We start from the raw sequence: 18,079 nt of genomic DNA on the forward strand, positions 1-18,079 counted from the left end.
TGCGAGGATCCTAAGATCATTCAAAAGTGGTTTAATGATCTAAAAGAGCTCCGATTCACCAAGGGGATTCTTGATGAAGATATCTACAACTTTGACGAAACTGGCTTCGCTATGGGTCGAATAGGAACTACTAAAGTTGTCTCTAGGTCTAATATGCCTGGTAGACCATTACTTATTCAGCCTGGCAGTCGTTAGTAGTATGTGGGGCTTTTTTTGATGACGCTGGCGGTGACCTGAGGACGCCCTGGCAACACGGTTGCCTTTCGACCATGGAATAAGTTAAGAGGTTGTTCTATTCTCAGGCACCAGGAAAATTTCTTAACGAATGTCTTCTAATAAACCAAATGCTGCCAACTTTGAGACGCCCTTTATTTTGGGCATTACGGAGTCGACTTGGCCGCCTTTCATCTCTCCCCTCCCTTTTCCCGTCAACTTCACATTCTCGTCTGCAGCCTGCCAACGACGCAACGATTTCGACGGCGAGTACGATGGATACGGGATTGGAACTAGGTAAGTCGTTTGTTTTTGTCGTACGCTTGGTTTTTTGCTAATGTGACCTCAGAAATCAAGCCCCATACTTACACGAGCGGTCGCTGGTTGCGACGTGATAAACTGGAGACCGATTCGCGCTACATCCAATTCAACTTTGGCGCTCTTTGTCAGAAGGTTATCGAGCTATGTCCCGAAGCAAGTCACATAAAAACGTGTCGAAAAATTGAAGGTGGTTTCAACAGGGTCTTTATCTTCACTCTGGACAGCTCGAAGACTATTGTGGCGAGGCTCCCGTTTCGTTTGGCAGGACCTGCGAAACTAACTACTCTTTCTGAGGTTGCTACAGTTTGCTACTGTAAGTATATTGCGATTCCCCTTACACTTACCCAAAGGCTGACCAAGCTATGCATCAAGTACAAACGAAGACGAATATCCCCATACCAAGAATTCTTGACTATAATCATGACGCCAGCGATGAAACAAATACTGTCGGCAGCGAATATATAATCATGGAACATGCAACTGGCGTTCCATTACACGAGAAATGGCATAAAATGACTGGTGACCAGCAAGTCAGATGCATAGATGCAATCTACCGGACGATAAAAGAAGTCGTCGGTTTAGAATTCCCAGCTTTTGGGAGTATATACTTCGACAATACTCTTGGATATGCTAGCAAACAATCCTTAGGTGATGGCTTTTGTGTTGGGCCTCACTGTGGTACTAGATACTGGGATACCTATGCCGGCGAAAGGAGATATTATCATTACGCGAATAGAAACGTTGGCCCCTGTAAGTTTCCTCGGCATTCCCACTACTGGGGATTGTGCTTACCACCAGAATCTGTTAGGGCTGACTATTGGCGAATACTCTGATGGTCTTGTTGACGCTGGTCTGTCACGAGTCCCTCCAGTAGATACTGAGTCCGACAGACCGATCTACCATGGGTCGCCTGAAACACAATTGGCTCTTCTAGAGTGTGCCCGTCCCGTGCTAAAGCAAATGTCCGCAGATACTCGAATCAGTAATTCCAGCACACCATTATTGTTCCATCCAGACCTGCATATGAGGAATATATTTGTCTCGGATGACAATCCTTCTGCTATAACTAGCATTATCGATTGGCAAGCGGCTAGCATCGAGCCGGCGTTTTGGTACTCAGACGAGGTTCCGGACTTTGCAACAGGAAATGAGATATGTGCCAAAGCTTTTGATCTTTCTTCCCGGTTTTTCACACCAAAACTCGCAGGCCCAAGGCTGATGAATGATAACATTTTTCGACCATTCCGTTATTGTTATAGGACATGGAAGGATGGCGCGGTGGCCTTACGCCACGAGATGATTGAGGCTACTCGACTTTGGAATGAGCTAGGATTTGAAGGTCAATGTCCTTATCCGTTACCCACGCAAGAAGAACATGAGAAACATGAGAAGGAGTACAGACTTTTTGAGGCGGCACAGAATCTGCGAACTGATTTGTCTAGCTTGCTGAATACAGCGTCAGATGGATGGGTGCCCCCGGATGGTTGGAAAGCGGCACAATCAGGCCAGAAGGAACTCTTCGATGGGATGTTGCAGGCTGTTTTGACGAACGCAGGTTTGGACGATGATGAGCCGGTAAGAGATGAGATGACCCTGAGGTCAATCTGGCCATTTGACATCGATCAATGAGACCAGAAGGACTATTAGCGGGATGAAGACATACCTGGAAGCCTTTGGTACATTCTCAATACATCCTACAATCAAATTTCTGTACGCCTGCGGCGACAACTTGTGGCCTTACGCTTGGGGTATTTGTACAATAATGTACTTAAATTGCTTCTGGCAGTGCTGCTCTCTTCCCCCTGATCCACATTCCCTATCTGACAGCTTTAGAGGCTCTGGTAGCTGGGACAGTACATCACATCAGTCTCGAGAGGGTCCGAATCCGCTGTAATACTAACATCGAACTGTAGGGCGCCATGGTATTAATTCGGTTTCAGCCTCTTCAGCACCGATTTATTGTTGCCAATGAATACGCGCTCTGCTTATATGGAAGATGGCCCTTGTTGAGGGAAACTAAGATAAATAAATGGCAACTGCAAATAGTGGGAGATGTTGTGAGCCACTAAGCTGCTAGCCGCGCGCACACAGAATGAGGAAAATTTCGAGCGGCTGAAACCAATCAGATAGGGAAGGGCGGTGAAGGTGAAACTTTCCTGCGGAAGCACGGGCGGCAAGGGTTCATCTCGCCATACCTTTCCCCTGCTTTGATGATCTTGCCGATCTGGAACAGCCACCAAACAAAAGACTAGACGCCGGCACAATCCCAGTCTCACCAGCCCTCAATATTTTCCTCCCAATCAAATTTGCGCAGTGTGATTAGGTTGGCTGTCTTCGGGAGGACTGTGCTGGGGTGTTTCAAAGTCCACGGACAGCCCCGCTTCAGCGGGGATCGAGGTACCTCAGTAAGAATCAATACGGAGTACTATTGTTATTCACACAATAACCTTGGCAACCGGCCCTTTCCTTGCGAGTGTGTGAGCTACGGCGCGCCTAATACAGGATTACTAAGCAGGAATAGGACTAACTAATCGATATAGAAGCTAGATTGAATTGAGGCTTACCCTCTAAAGAATGACTATCTAGGGGTTTATATAGCTTTCCAATGGCTTCAGTTCCTTTCCTAATTAGGCCATGAAACAGCTATCCAGACAATTCGGCATAACGAATTGTTTTAGATGTAGCGAGGTGCTGGATATCTGCATGACTAAGCATGGATCTCCACCTCCTCCGGTCGGCAAAAGGAAATACCTTTTTCCAGACCACCCTCACGACGGAGGTAGACCTTGCAACGAACACTTCCGAGTAACGCACCAATTTATGATCAGAAGCTCTCATAACATGTTCCGCAAAGTCCCGCTCTCTTTATTCGCTCGGTATTCACGTTTTCGCTTGCACGGAGCCCAACAGGCCAGGAACATAACAGAATCTGCCCACCAGTCAGCTCAAAACTCCAATGAGCTTTTTAGATACACGACCGGAAGATAAATGTATGTCTTTGCTTCTGCCTAATATAGTCGAGACTGACAAGATGTAGCTATAATGAACAGTTACGGTTGACGGAACGTTATCTCGAGTTCGATGTACCTGCCCTTCGGAACGCGGTTGCTGCCTCATGCAATCGTTCCAGCTCCGATATCGTCTCATTTTTTAAGCTGTCAGAGGGTGGATTCAATCGAGTGTTCCAAGCAACACTCAGTGATGGGAAAAACGTTATCGCGAGAATTCCGTACCCTTCCACAGGACCCGAACACTACACTGTTGCCAGCGAAGTAGCCACTTTGGACTATCTTCGGTTGCATGGAATTACCACACCTAAGGTGTATAGTTGGTGCTCAACACGAGCGAATCCTGTCGGTGCCGAGTACATAATCATGGAGAAGTTGGACGGTACCCCTCTGGGCAAGATATGGTATACAAGAGGGCACTCCATTGTCAGATCATAGCGATCGCGATTTTTTATCGGTCCAATAGCGCACTACAGTTGGTGGGATGAGCAAAGAGCCGCACTCGAAACTGACAGGGGGCCCTGTGAGTAGACAACTCTCGCAATTATTGGGTTGAACTCTTATTCGTGAGTTATATGGTCGTCATCAAACGACATCTTTCGTGCTGCTGGGGAACGTGAATTGAAGTGAGCTAAAACTCATGCGAAACCTCGCCTTCCCTATGAACGCCTTTACCGAGAGATCCATGGTTTTTGTGAGGTTTCGCCGGATAGTCACATCAAGAATTTGTCCGATTATCTAATTTTGTCGCGATGCCTTGGCTTCAAAACAGGAAGCTCACTAGATCGACCGGTCATCCGGCACCCTGATTTCCAACCGAACAATATTCTCGTATCAGAGAGTAATGAAATTGTTGGATTTATCGACTGGCAGCACTCTACCATTCTTCCTCTCGGAATTGCGGCTGGAATACCAAAACATTTCCAGAACTACGGTGACCCTGTTTCAGAAAAGCTCATTGAGCTCCAATTTGATCTTCCACCGAACTATGATACACTCGACCGATCTGAGCAAATTTCAGTACGAGAGACTATTCGAAAACGGCTAGTCCATTTTCTGTATGCTGCGTTTACTAAGCGGTTAAACGAAGAACATTATGATGCAATATTTGACCAGTCTGTCATGTTGCATCAACGTCTTTTTAAGAGTGCGAATACTCCCTGGGAAGGAGACTCGATAACTCTGCGGGCTGAGATGATTCGTGCCATACAGAGCTGGCGGAATTTAATCGCAGAAGACTCGCGAGAGTATGACAAAAGGACATGCGCTATACCTCCTCTTGAGTATCCGGATATAATTATTCATGACACTCTCAGGATAGATGCGCAACAGAAAGAGGCTGATACTGATGGAACAAATGCGACATGTCTTAGGTGTGGATGTATTGGGCTGGGTTCCTAATGATGAATATCAGGCTGCGAAGGAAAGGCTCGTGAGATGAAGGCTAAAATGCTTGAAGCGGCTGTAACGCACAGCGATGTTACTGGGGTTCAAAGCCATTTCCCGTTCGACGACTTCCATGAGGACTCATGAAATGAGCCCTACGCAAGATAGGCCTACGTTAAATGGCTTGCAGATATTATATCGAATCACATTGTAGACCATCTCCCCTTTCGTCAAAACGATGTCTAATGCTACAGATTGATCGGAAGAACAACAGGCGACTGAGGACGGAATTCTGGGGCCTTGCTGCGGAATGCCATGTTACAATCATCCCTGATCCACCCTCTGCTCACGTTCTTATCCGCTTTCTGGAGATCAAATGGGTTTCCTGCATCAATGCAGGGAATCCCGTCCTCTGGCCTCCAATGGCTCCTGCCTGGGTTGGAGTCGCTGAGATTCCACGGCAAACAGCACTTCAACCCGCAAAACTCGAGGTGAATGGTATGGCGATCGGAAGACATTGAATTGTCTCCAGACACTATTTGGCGCTCGTCATCCATCTCATTGAACAGCTTGTCGGCATATTGGCTGATAATAGATTTGTCAATAATTTGTTCAAGTTCCATCATAGCTCTCGCCCGTATTTTCAGGGCCATCGCTTCGTACGCCAGATCCTCTGCAGTCGACCAGTCTTTTTAACACAATCTGGAATGCTATGGGGATAGCCACGACCCACATCTCGAGTTTCATATCTGGTGCGTACTCAGTGTAGTACTTCTCCGGGCTCTTGATCCTATATAGGAGGCGTCTGGACTCAGGCCCTATCATGAGCATCTGGTATCCGCCCTGAATCCAGGGCCGAATGAGTTGCATTGTGTGATCGACGTCTCTTAACGGGTGTAGGAAGTCGTCTTTGGTGAAGTCGATGGTAGGGGAGAATTGTCCGAGTGCCGCGAGGAGCGCGGTTGTAGCTGATGCGGTTTAATGTGACAGAATGGCATGCATTATTTCATAATAACCTTCATTGGAGAAGAATTCCCTGAGAGTTTGGGACATGGTTGACCGGTGACACGATTGATGAGGGAGTAGCAGGATCAGAGTCACTTTATAATGCCCGTTGGCAGCGACGATTCTAGGAGGATGACGGATTCCGCCCGCCTGCTCTTGGCCGGTTCCAAAGGCACAGCGGAATGGTGTTCTGTGAATAAGTATCTGCGAGATTAAAATATTAGAATGGCGCCTGCTTCCTTGCTTCGGTGGTCGCCCAGATTTTAGACCGGATATCCAGTAAAGTTGTATTGCCGTCCTCCTTCACCACGCGCCACGCCACGAGCTAAAGCGGTAGCCTGTGATATAGGTTGCGTAGTCAGGATGTTGCCGCCAGACAACGTCAGAACTAAGGATGTCATGGAAGTGGGGAGATAAGGTTAAACCTATGGATGGCCATAAAATTTGTGAATCATGGCTCTTAGGTCTGAATTAAAAGTGCCATTATTCTTATCCCCCACACCTTTTTGTTCTTCCCAAATTATCCCCAGGCGAAATCCCAATCAATGACGAAGACTTTGAGCAGCTCCTACAATCACTTGATGATATTCCTCCGGGCATCTTGCCCCAGGATGGAATGTACCCTTTCAACTTTCATGAGCCGTACCCTGATGTCCCACCTTTGTTGACGCAGGCCCTCTCAGCACATCAAAAGGTGGTAATACTTGGGACATAGAAATGCAGAATGGAGAGCTAAAAGCTCGGGTGGAGGACCTGGAGAAACAGTATGAATATCCGTCCACTTTTAACGTCTGTCCCTGACCAATCATTAGGAATAAAGCGTTTATGAGGTAGGAAGTGTTTCCCTGGTCAAATGTTCCGATACTAATGAATAAAAGGCCTGAGGACGTACCATGACGGTGTCCAAATATGGATGGAACAGGTCTCAGACGTCCTACAGCAGCGCCTGGGCGAAACAATTGAGTTGGCCGCAGAGTTAGGATCGGGCGCATGATGTCGTTGCTTGGAGACTTCTATGTAATTAAAGCACATAGCTAGTCTAACACAACAGCTTCATCGAAATCAAACATCATGACAGTCCGATAGGAAGCAGGCTGTGATCGCTTCCTTTGTGATCTTCGTAGTCCTGTAGGCTGTGCTTCACGGCCAGCCCTGCTCTTTCGCTGCCTAGTTGCTCTCCTTCTTGACCGTGTTTTAGAGTTCCGGGGCTGTTGTTTTTTCCACTCTCGTCTTGCGCATAGTCTCATCGTCTGAGATGACCATCACACTCTGTTCTTGTTGAGATCTTGTTATAGTATCAGGTTGTTGTGTCTACGCAAGGGTTAGCAAGCCGAAGATATCGCAGGACGGAAGCGGCCTCACTTGACTGAGTATAATATCAATATCATCACTTGGATCTGCTGCAATATAGCTATCCAAAGGTGCATGCTCGGCCCAGAATGAAAATGAAGATGCAACAACTTCAACCGTGTCCCCGTGTCGACAGGCATAAGATCAAAGGAAGGAGATATTGGGGAATTGGCAAAGCTTTCCCACCACCCAAAGAAATCAAAGTCTTCGATATCATCTCCAATATCAGGCGTACTTGACGTAGACATGATTGAGCGTCGATACAGTGGTCATGAGTTGCCGAAGGTGATAGTAGGAGTTTGAAGATGACAGTCCTAGCCGGGGATGAGCATGTTCTTATACCTTCCCTCTATGCTTCTCCCTGTGAACCAGGATCTTTGTTTCATCCAGTATTCGTTGGACCAGATGGATTCGCTAGAATAACGCAGCCTCCCTGGGCTGTGTTGTCTGAGCAAAAATGGCGCATCCGAAGAACTCACGAGAGCCAACAGTCTGTATCTAGGTCAGGGCAAGATATTGCCCCACGTCCCATCACTTCGTTGGATCTGCCACAGATTCCGCCTTGGATGCAGCGGAAAACAACAAGACAGGGAGACAACGTAGAAGATGACGACACCTAGCGGTGCAGCTGGTCGTAGCCAACCATACATCCTCCGATTGCAGGGCTCACTGGCAGTGATTTAACGGGCTGTTGTCTGCGAGAGAGTAGCGAGGCACCATGGCGGTAATGGCAATGCAATCCTCGATTCTTAATCTCGATTCAAGGATAGTGAGGATAGTTACATCTGTAAATTCCGTTGCATCATCACGAGTGGCCACTGAATGGCTGACAAACCTATTAATAGCGAAGATTCAGTGCTCAGGGAAACAGGGCTCAAGCTCCCTGTAAGGGACTATGAGTAGCTATATAAGAGCTGGATCTGAAGGTTTTGAGTGGTTTTGGCCCTTGGAGTTGCTTACTAGGCTAGTACGACCCGCAACAGCACACAGAACCAATGATAGCACAGTCCCTGAAGCTGGCATAAGCAGTTGTGGATGACCCGTCGCAGAGCCAACCCACGGCGCGAGGTACCACAAGACTCAACAAGGTGGGTAATACCCTGCATCTTTGCGCGCGGGGCGTAGCAACCCGAATTGTTGAAGACCTATCAAAAACCGTATTGGTCGAAAAAAGAAAAGTTGCAGATACTGTGAAACTCCGGCGTGCCAAATTGTGGTGTTCTGGATCTGTGGCTCTGCATTGCTTCAAGTATATATAGCATGTGGAAGATGGAATCAATTCAAAAATCCTACAGTCTAATCTCAATGATTAAAAATACTCTACTTTTCTCTGCGGCTGTCCTCGCGCATTCGTGGGTTGAGGATCTCTCTGTGGTGAGCAAGGATGGGCTCCAGCTTGGCAAAAGCGGATATGCTCGTGGAAATGGTAAGCTTGCAGAAACTAGAGTCCTGCCATGCTTACCGGAGAACAGTCCAGCGCTCAGATCCAGCCTTCAATGATGCTGCTATGACGTACATGCTCCCTACAATTGGAGCTCAACTCCTGCCTAATGACCCTATTTGTGCACCGGCGCAGAGACAATCTATTCAGACTTCAGGAAGCCCGGTTCTGCAGGCAGCACCGGGAGACCTTGTCCGACTCTGTTACCAGGAAAACGGTCATGTCACACTTCTATCGACAACTCCCGGAAAGTCAGCGTCTGGCCGGGTCCATATATATGGCACATTGCCACCGTCAGCAGAGGGCACCTTGGTTGGCATCCATAAGACGTGGAATCCCCAAGGCACTGGAGGTGATAAACGTGGGTGGTTACTCGGCATTTTTGACTTTGATGATGGGCGCTGCTTCCAGGTGAACGATAATCCAATATCTAAGCAACGGCAAGATAAATATAGTCACCCTCCAGACCCTGCACAGGGAACAAACTTGTGGTGTCATAATATAAGTACCATTCCAAACACCATTGACAGCACGCTGACACTTTACTGGGTGTAGGACTGGCCGAGCTATCGCGGGAGCGTGGATGAGAAGCAAGAAATCTACACCACGTGTATTGATATCGAGATCAGGTCTGACAGTAGTTGTTATTAGATAGACAATTCATCGTGAATAACTCCGATCTTTTGTTTATTTTGAAATTGATTTCCTCCCCGGGTTCTTCTACTAGACAAAAGACGCGTCTGTGTGGCACAACTTTTCCTCCAATTCTCTCCATAGTTATGTCCAGAGATAGTCAACATCATTCCAGACCATCTCTGTTTGATCGATCCATCCAGGTTCACCTCTAACAAAAACACTCCCCTCCCCGAACAGGGGTCGATGGATCGGACGACCACAAGATTCGTATAAGAACTATGTGCCCTAACGTAATACCCCCTGGAAGCCCATCCTCGCGCACGCATTTCTTGGTAGTGAGATTCTGCAGGACCCGGCTGAAAGGGGTCCCCCGCCAAAAAGAACATTCAGTCATCATGTAAATTGATAAAAACTCTGCTATCAAATCCATCAAAGAGCCCATCGGGCCAACCATGGTCATCAGAAGGGAAGACATAAAGCTCCGTCAGTAACTTAAGTGACAGTTGGCTTGCCATCCCAAGGTTGTAAAATAGATCTGGCTCCTGGGGCTCGTCAGAACTCTCAATGCAAAGCACTTTCAGTGATGGAGGTAATAATGGTTCCGAGGAAGACAGTCTTGGGGAACAGATAATCTCTCAAGGCATGAAAATTCCTCCAAAGCTTTAACTTTCGGAACTTGGTCGAAATCTTCCAGTTCCGTATCCAAATGATAATCTCGTGAACGGAAGTCAAATCCGAGATATGTAAGGCTGTCTTTGTGTAATAATAGTGCCTGGATAATTGTTGTAGGTTCTGAATCTTCTGCATCCCACCCTGAAGTAGAATGGTAGGAAAATGCTTCAAGGCGTTTGCATGACTGAATTAAGCGTGCAAGGATAGTGTAGCCCAGGTTGCTTTCCCCAATAGTAATGCGACGTAGTAGAATATCTCCTTTGCCTTGGAGTTCGGGTGGAATTCCTCCGAATTCAGGTGGAATGCTCCGGAGTTCAGGTGGGGTAGGTGTTAACAGAGTATCGTATTCCCAGACAGATAGCCATTCCCAACGTGCACAGCGGCGGATTTTAAGAGATGATAGTTGCCTTAGCCCAAGGATAGAGCCCCAACATTGTAGAGGCTTGTATATCCGCGACCCGTAATAAGTTTCGAAGGATTGAAGTTCTGGTAGATAGTTTTGCCGCTTTAGCAGATTATCAAGAAATTCGATAAAGTGTCCCGCTGGTACGCATAGATGTCGAAGGTTAGGTATGCTTGAGGAGAACTTCAAATATATCTTGAAGTTCGCCAATATATGGTTCTTCGATATAACCCACGTTAATCGAGCGTACTTGAGGGGTAAAGGTTCCATTGTCAATTTGATGTTGGGAAAGGATTTGTTGATTTGCTTGAACCCCAGTCTCCATGAGCCCGCCTTTTATCTTGAGCGTCAAGTCTTGTGCCTGGTCTGCGCCTCCACCCGATGGATTTTAATTGGTCGATGTGCAGACGCAAGGCAGAATGGTGACGGCTACGAGGCAGGAACCACAAGGTCAGGGTAGGTCAGAAGGATAAGGATGATGGTGAGCTGCTAAGGGCCAATAGCAAAGGAGTACGCAATACTAATTCTTATCCACGTGGACCTCTGTGTGGGCTTGAGGCTTGTTCGTCAAGACTGATGACCTTTGACGACAAACTCCCAGCACTGCTGCCCTGGAAACCCTCTCACTGTAGATTTTTCTTGAGAGGGGGCTTCTGTCTTGGGGAAATCCTCTTGAAGAGAGACTGAATCATAAAGAATTTTCTTGAAATATTTATAGGCCAGCCTAGAGACGCCCAGGTCCTTGTGTCTGCGTCGCTTTCCAACTCGGCACAAGCGCCAACTGCTTAAGTGCCTTAAGACGAAGAAAGTGAACCGAGCCACGCCAATTCAGACGAAGACCGAGGAGCGCCATATCGATACCCGCGAGCTTTATGAAGTATTCAGTATGCTTGGTGCGTGGATGATTCTTTGGCGACCCTCCAGGCTTTGTGGAAGTTGACATTGAACCAGACCGGGAGAAAGCAAAAGACAAGGCTACAGCCCTACAGGCGTTATCGAACATGGTAGTTACGGCAGACTATTCGTCAGGGCAGAACAACCATCTTGGCGCAGCGGCCGTGATGCTGGACCACAACCAAGAAGTAATCGAATCCCGACAACTCTCCATTGGATCGATGGCCAACTGGACAGTGTATGCAGCAGAGCTTATTGGCATATTTCATGCCATTAGCCTTGTCCTAAAGGTAGCTAGCTCAGGACCAGGAGTCCCGACAACTTCACAGCAAGAACCAGCAACAATCCTCTGCGACAACATGTCAGCACTACAGGCCATCAGGAACCCACGCAATAAGTCAGGTCAACGGATTATCCATGCCAGTCTGCAGGCAGCCTCAGAATTAAGAACACGGGGCATTCCCCTCCGCCTCCAATGGATTCCAGGACACTGTGATAACCCTGGAAACGATGCAGCAGACAAACTAGCCAAAATAGCAGTTGGTTCAAATAAAATGCACCGTTTCAGCCGCCTTGTCTCCCAAGAAAGAGCAGGCATTCGAAAGCAGATAGAGTGGGAACAAGAGTGGAAGATATCCAAAAAAGGTAGCCACCTTCGGCGGATCGACTTGAAGTGCCAGCCATCCGCACCCGACGATTATACGACCTGCTGCCACGGAACCGTGCCTATCTACTTACCCAGCTACGGGCTGGCCACTGCTGGCTGGCGCCTTAAGGGAAGCTCCATGGACACCGAGAAGACGATAAATGTGAATGCGGGGCCAAGGAAACGGTCACCCACGTCATACTTGACTGCCCAAAACTAAGAACGCCACGACAATCACTACGCAAGGTTTAAAGTTCGCCCGTAAGAAATGGGATCATGTACAATAGAGATACAAGGGAAGATATATAGTTGTAGGTAGCCTGCATATCGCTTTCAGAGTTGGATCCCAGGTCAGATATGATATGATATATGATTGTGATATGTGTCCTGCATAGACCTATCAGGCTAGTAGCCTGATAGGGAAAATGCGTGAGGCAGTAGGAGGCACCTCCTACAGCTATAAATAGCTGTATCTGTCCTCATTGATAGTTATGAATATCATCACACTTGTACTTCAGTTCAGAGTTTCAACTTTCAGTTTGCGAGGGGTCAGGGTAAATGAAACCATCCAACCATCCATCCACTGTAACAAGCCTTGGTTACTCTCATTTCAAATTCTCAGGTGGAGCGAGACTCCCTTTCCCACTCTCGCAGCATTCCCTGAATCAGGAGGACCACGTTAAAATGATGATGTTCGCTCGCTGCATCCAAAGCGTCCTTCCCATTTTCAACTTTCAGTTGCGTTAGAACACGGTCCTTCAGTAGCCGTGCCACAATTTCGGTCTGGCCCGCACTGGCTGCGCACCAAAACGCAGTACGTCCCATTTTGTCGACCTCATTAGGGTCAACCCGCCCGTCCCGTAAGAGGCGCTCAACCACGCGTAGGTGTCCTTTGGACGCGGCCAGTGAGAGAGCGGATTCACCTAGATAGGTCCGGGCATTGACATCCAGCCGCCTGCCACAACGCAGCAACTGCATTGCTACATCGGGGTGGTCTCCCTTAATTGCTGCCCAGAGCGGAGACCAGTAAAAAGCCCGCCCCTGATTGACATCTATTTGGTGACACTGGAGCAGGCGCTGGACTACCTGGACATGGCCTTGAGAAGCGGCTGACCAAAGAGGTGGCCGTTCGAGTTTTTCTACTGCGTTCACCCGGACATCTGGCCGCCGTAGCAGGTACTCCACAATTTGCAGGTCACCTTCATGGGCCGCGCAGCTAAGTGGAGTCTGACCGCTGCCATTGGTGATGTTCGGGTTGAGAGCTGTCTTGGCCATCAACCGCCGCACAAGCTGTGATGATCCCCTCTCGACAGCGTGATGGAGAGATGTCGATTTTTCCTGTATATAAGTCTCAAACTGGCCAACGGCGTTGACGTTCACGTTCCTCTATTTCGGTAACCTCAAAGCCACGCCATGGTGGCCGTGCCGCGTGGCGCACCAGAGCGGCGTGCAGCCATCCCTGTCCTCGATATTGATATCAATGTTCGCCTTGCTCAGGAGTAGATTGACTACTACCGAATGCCCGCCATGGGCAGCTCCATGCAAGGCTGTCGAGTCCCATTGGTCTTGTGCGTTCACATCAAGCTGTCGGCTGTTCAAGAGCACCTGGACGACCTTGTAGTGCCCATTTTCAGCAGCAAAGTGTAATGGTGTTCGCCGTTCTGCGTCCACCTCGTCCGTGTCCCATCCGTCGTCAAGGAGCAACTGCACCATCTCAGTATTCCCCAGACGGGCAGCCGAACACAGAGGTGGCAGCACGGTATCGGCAATATTAATATCGAACGCGGACCGCCTTCCCATACGGTATCGCAACAACAGTTCCGTTAATGACGGCCTTCCAGTCGTAATTGACTTGTGGAGCGGAGTTTCCCCGTGTATATCTTGGGCCGCAATATCTGCCCCCTTTTCCAACAGGAGCTTGATGATATCTGCGTCTCGCTGGCGTACAGCGTGCCAAAGGGCTGTCCGACCTTGCCAATCTCGAGACTCTGTGCTGGATGTCGGATGACGTAGGAGAATCTGTACCAGGCCTTTTTTTCTGCACCTCACAGCATGTATAAGCGGTGTAAAGCCGTCCTCGTCCCGGTGTGAGAGGTCTGCGACTTCTTTTGCTAGGATCATCTTCAAGATATCCTGGTCCGAATTCACGATGGCACGGGAGAGGGCATGGAAAACGGGAGACCGGCCATGCCGGTCCTCGCTGTTGATGTTTGTTCGTTCAGTAGCCAAGAGAGACCGTACGACTTCAGTGTGGTCTTTTTTCACGGCCATCCCTAACGGTGTAACCTCACGCTCTAGATCAGCGGTATTGACCTAGATGTCGTCTCGCTGCAACAATATTCCAACAACATTCTCATGCCCGCCCGATGCTGCACACCAGAGAGCACTTCGACCTTTGCGATTGCGCATGTTGACACAGATCTGTTGACTGGAAAGAAGGATATTGACGATGGCGGCTGAGCCGTTCAAAGCAGCATAGATAAGCGGTGTATTGCCGTCATAGACAGTGTTCACAGTATTCACATTGCAACGGTACTGACGAAACAATTGCTCCACTAACCGCGTCTTGCCATGTTCGGCCGCCCAGCATAAGGCCGAGCTGTTTTGCCTTTGAATATTAAATTTGTAAAGGGTCGAGAGCAGCAAGTCCTTCGTTCCCTTGCTAACTTTGGCAAACGACAATATGTCGCGGGCTTGGCCGAGGTTTTCAGCGATACAGCAAAGAACCTCGTTGGGAAGGTCGAGTAGCATCATGGTCGTCGGAGAAAATCAGGGTTATGGCTAGAGATATAAGCAGCTGCAGCCACCAAGCACCAAAGGCACTTTGACCGGCGCATCCATACATGGTAGGACATTGAAGCCAGGCCGGTTGCTCCCAAGAGATAGTGAAACTTCATGGCCAGCTGCGGGTAACGGCGAACCACCGCATGCAGCGTCACGGGAACGATCAGCACCATCGAACATGCTGCCTAATTTTGGTTAGCGGACGATCGATATTCGGAGCTACTGCACATGGAGCCCTCTAGGAATAGGTGCTGATATCTCACCAGAAATGGAACGTAATGCTGTCGTACAGCTTGCACCGGTTGGCCGTCACCCAGGATAGCAATCGCTCCGTGCAGGACGGAGTGGATGATGACCATCCGGCCGAACCATCGATGCATCCACGCTACCGCCGACCAATCAATGCCGAGGAGATGCGCCGGAAATCCAAAGGTCCACCCCGTCCACAACGGAACGAAATTCATAACCGCGAGGTTGGCGGCGCGTCGGTGCGCGGTAGCCCAGGATCGAGTCCGCAAGACCAGTGGCAGGATGTTCGCCGTAAGCAGAAGCGCGACCATTGAGCCCTGTTGGACAGTGGCCATGTCGAGGTGGCCGAACGGTCTCGGCAGGGGATAGGCAAGGAGTCGCCGTATTTGCATCACGTGCCATCGGATCGCCCAGCGGCCACAACGGAACGCCAGACGCCATACGAGCCAAGTGCCCAGAGCGAGTGCGGCGCATATTCCATACCAACCAGTCTGCGATATGTGGGAAACTCGGTCGTACCAGGGGGATGTTGGAGGCATGCCGCAGGTCAGGGTCGATGGTCTGGGGAGTGGACGAGTATTTGTATCGCGTGGGTGTCATCTGGGCCCTCATCTAGATGCTTGTGAGAGATATAAGCACGGTGGGTATTAATTGGCAATTTAGCGCGACTTCATCCATCTACGGATCTTCATCAACATTATGATGGCTTGGTGCTGGGTAAGTAACAGGCAAGAAACTGAGGGTNTCTTATCTAGCACGCGGGTGCGATGGTCTAGAACAAGCCAACTTACCTGAATTGTCAAGAGACCCTGTCACTTTTGTTAACAACATACTCTCCTATGCTACAGTGGGATGCGCCTTCAGCTTCCCGTCAAAAGACATATACATTCGTTTTCCAACCCTAGTTACAAACCTGCCTTAAACCGTATTAATATTAGCGTAAAACAGGCACGTGGCCACGGTAAGAACCGTGATGTACCAAACCCGTAAGCCGTAAGTTGTGTCAGTTAGCTATTTTCACGTGACCCACGTGATCATGTGGCCTCGTTGCCTGATCCTCAGGTACCGTATTGCAAGCTTCCTGATTGGTGTAGAAAACCATTGGCTGAGAACGTTCCTTGGCGGATGAGACATCCGTCGTCAGAAGTGGGTGGCTGAGCTCTCACATGATATGCGAGGGGCAAAATATTTATTAACAGCTCTCAACTTTATAGACAGGCAGTTATTTTCCCCCGATAACAACACTACCGGGGCCTCTTTCTGATCCTGCAACTTTTATAAGGCTTAAAACAAACAGCCTCTGAACTTTGTTGAAAAACTTCTTACTTTGTCCTGTTACCCTCACCTATTATGTCTATGGAAAGCAAAATTTCATGGAGCGCAAAACTCCAAAACCTTGTCAGGGATAATCCACTTCCAGTCTACTCCCCTGATGGTCAGATACAGGCTTTATGCTCTGATGAACACATCAGACTCTTGGATGTTAAGACAGGCGAAGAACTACGGATTCTGGAATGCCATCCTGATAGTATTGGAGAAGTTATCTTCTCTCCAGATAGCCTGGTAGTAGCCGCAAGTTTGGTTGATAATACTATCAGACTCTGGGATATAAGGGGCGGCAACAATGTCCGAACCCTAGAAGGCTATCGCTATCCATATGGTGTTGGACCAATACTCTTCTCCCCAGATGGTCAGATAGTAGCCTCAAGCTTTGATGATGACACTATCAGACTCTGGGATGTTAAGACAGGCACAAGACTTCAGACTCTCAAGACTGATTGTGACTCAACATCGTGTGGCGCCTTCTCCCCAGATAGTCAGAGGCTAGCCTTCCCAAACTCTGATGGCACTATTATACTCTGGGACGTGAAGACAGGCAAGGAGCTTCAAGCCCTCACGGGTGATTCAGAGATTTTATCTTTGCAATTCTCACCAGACAATCAGACAGTTGCCTCAAACTCTAACAAGAGGACTGTTAGACTCTGGAATCTTAATACAGGCAAGACATGCCAGATCAACTGTGGTTGGTGTGAGGTTTGGTCTATTGCCTTCTCTCCAGATGGTCAAATACTAGCCTGGGGCACTGACGACGGTATTATTACACTCTGGGACGTCAAATTAGGAGAGGTGCGATCAACACTGAAGAGCGGAGGACAATCAGTTGATTCTATTATTTTCTCCCCAAATGGCCAATTCATGGCATCAAGTTTTGGCGAAAGTATTAAGATCTGGGATATCAAGACACACAATCAGGTCTCCTGGGAAGAGAGTCTCCAAACAACTAAGGAAGGCCTATAGATTAGTTGTCAGATAAGGTTACTGGTCCTTCCAGCAAACTAGGTCTTTGGGGTATTCTGCAAATGAAAGAGGAGTGACATATCATCTCCGACAATATATGTAACTGAAATACGAAGTTCTGGTGTATTCTATTATAAAAGATAGTCGAGAAATGTGCATACTAGGACGCAATGACGGACAGCTGTCGCATTTGAATTAGAAACATCATACTGGTTGCGTTGCGTAATCTGGCTTCTTGTCATAATAGTCGCAGGTGATTAAAACAGCTGTGTCGGATTCCAGGCGGTGGACTAAGCGGGTCGATGACCAACCACCACCACAGCTTCAGCGATAGCTCAAAGAGGCAAAAGTCATGATATTCAAGTGCATGAAAAAGGTCTAAAATACAGGCAATCTGGCGGATTCTAATACACCCCTTGATACGCTTCTATCTTACCTAGTTGGGTAGGTATGTGATGATTAATATGGGTGGTTGATCAACATGGTGGTTTACCGGTCTGAGCGGTAGCTGATTCTTGGCGGTCATCGTTCGACAAGCTGTGCGGTATCATATGATTCCGTCTCAAAACAAAGTCAAAAGTGAGCTAAAATAATATAGGCTTAGCGTAGCTTGGCGCGTTAGGGTTCAGGAAAGGCATCCTTTGTCTATAATTGGGAAGCTGAAGGCGCATCCCACTGTACAGTAAAATACGCTGAGCTTTGTCTCTAAAGTTTACTGCATCGTCCGGCGTTGTCCAGAACCACCATTTCTCCTAGCCACGATCTAAGTTACT

The 18,079-nt window shown here is 48.3% G+C and overlaps 9 protein-coding genes across 9 annotated transcripts; 5 read left to right on the forward strand and 4 right to left on the reverse strand.

Annotated features, from left to right (window-relative positions):
• Positions 1-344: 344 nt before the first annotated feature.
• Positions 345-2,163, forward strand: ASPSYDRAFT_63073 (uncharacterized protein; the record flags this gene model as incomplete). Its single annotated transcript, XM_040850215.1, has 4 exons — positions 345-510; positions 563-847; positions 907-1,284; positions 1,343-2,163. 4 exons carry the CDS (start codon positions 345-347, stop codon positions 2,161-2,163), a joined length of 1,650 nt encoding a protein of 549 aa, XP_040695754.1.
• A 1,212-nt stretch (positions 2,164-3,375) lies between these two features.
• ASPSYDRAFT_63074 (uncharacterized protein) lies at positions 3,376-5,075 on the forward strand (the record flags this gene model as incomplete). Its single annotated transcript, XM_040850216.1, has 5 exons — positions 3,376-3,473; positions 3,572-3,854; positions 3,981-4,065; positions 4,174-4,908; positions 4,957-5,075. 5 exons carry the CDS (start codon positions 3,376-3,378, stop codon positions 5,073-5,075), a joined length of 1,320 nt encoding a protein of 439 aa, XP_040695755.1.
• Positions 5,076-5,540: 465 nt separating this feature from the next.
• Positions 5,541-5,981, reverse strand: ASPSYDRAFT_96040 (uncharacterized protein; the record flags this gene model as incomplete). The annotated part of the gene is made up of 2 exons (XM_040853200.1): positions 5,541-5,896; positions 5,945-5,981. The coding sequence occupies 2 exons, from the start codon at positions 5,979-5,981 to the stop codon at positions 5,541-5,543; spliced, it is 393 nt and encodes a 130-aa protein (XP_040695756.1).
• Positions 5,982-6,629: 648 nt separating this feature from the next.
• ASPSYDRAFT_52782 (uncharacterized protein) lies at positions 6,630-7,139 on the forward strand. Its single transcript, XM_040848552.1, has 3 exons — positions 6,630-6,697; positions 6,746-6,763; positions 6,819-7,139. Exons 1-3 carry the CDS (start codon positions 6,651-6,653, stop codon positions 6,925-6,927), a joined length of 174 nt encoding a protein of 57 aa, XP_040695757.1. The 5' UTR covers positions 6,630-6,650; the 3' UTR covers positions 6,928-7,139.
• ASPSYDRAFT_52784 (uncharacterized protein) lies at positions 6,746-7,365 on the reverse strand (the record flags this gene model as incomplete). Its single annotated transcript, XM_040848553.1, has 2 exons — positions 6,746-6,763; positions 6,798-7,365. A coding segment is annotated over one exon (189 nt), but the record flags the coding sequence as incomplete, so codon positions are not given.
• Positions 7,366-8,285: 920 nt separating this feature from the next.
• On the forward strand, positions 8,286-9,325 carry ASPSYDRAFT_844895 (uncharacterized protein). The gene has a single exon (XM_040851358.1). The coding sequence runs from the start codon at positions 8,668-8,670 to the stop codon at positions 9,277-9,279; it is 612 nt and encodes a 203-aa protein (XP_040695759.1). The 5' UTR covers positions 8,286-8,667; the 3' UTR covers positions 9,280-9,325.
• Positions 9,326-9,359: 34 nt separating this feature from the next.
• ASPSYDRAFT_52788 (uncharacterized protein) lies at positions 9,360-11,016 on the reverse strand (the record flags this gene model as incomplete). Its single annotated transcript, XM_040848555.1, is given in 7 exon segments — positions 9,360-9,562; positions 9,577-9,629; positions 9,672-9,738; positions 9,747-9,934; positions 10,084-10,606; positions 10,690-10,892; positions 10,916-11,016. Coding segments are annotated over 2 exon segments (711 nt in total), but the record flags the coding sequence as incomplete, so codon positions are not given.
• Positions 11,017-14,725: 3,709 nt separating this feature from the next.
• Positions 14,726-15,547, reverse strand: ASPSYDRAFT_165405 (uncharacterized protein; the record flags this gene model as incomplete). Its single annotated transcript, XM_040843354.1, has 2 exons — positions 14,726-14,944; positions 15,023-15,547. 2 exons carry the CDS (start codon positions 15,545-15,547, stop codon positions 14,726-14,728), a joined length of 744 nt encoding a protein of 247 aa, XP_040695761.1.
• An 811-nt stretch (positions 15,548-16,358) lies between these two features.
• ASPSYDRAFT_96043 (WD40 repeat domain-containing protein) lies at positions 16,359-17,306 on the forward strand (the record flags this gene model as incomplete). The annotated part of the gene is made up of 1 exon (XM_040853201.1): positions 16,359-17,306. One exon carries the CDS (start codon positions 16,359-16,361, stop codon positions 17,304-17,306), a length of 948 nt encoding a protein of 315 aa, XP_040695762.1.
• Between the last annotated feature and the right edge of the window lie 773 nt (positions 17,307-18,079).

This window comes from Aspergillus sydowii (genome assembly GCF_001890705.1).
Source record: "Aspergillus sydowii CBS 593.65 unplaced genomic scaffold ASPSYscaffold_30, whole genome shotgun sequence".
Classification (NCBI taxonomy): Eukaryota; Fungi; Ascomycota; class Eurotiomycetes; order Eurotiales; family Aspergillaceae; genus Aspergillus; species Aspergillus sydowii.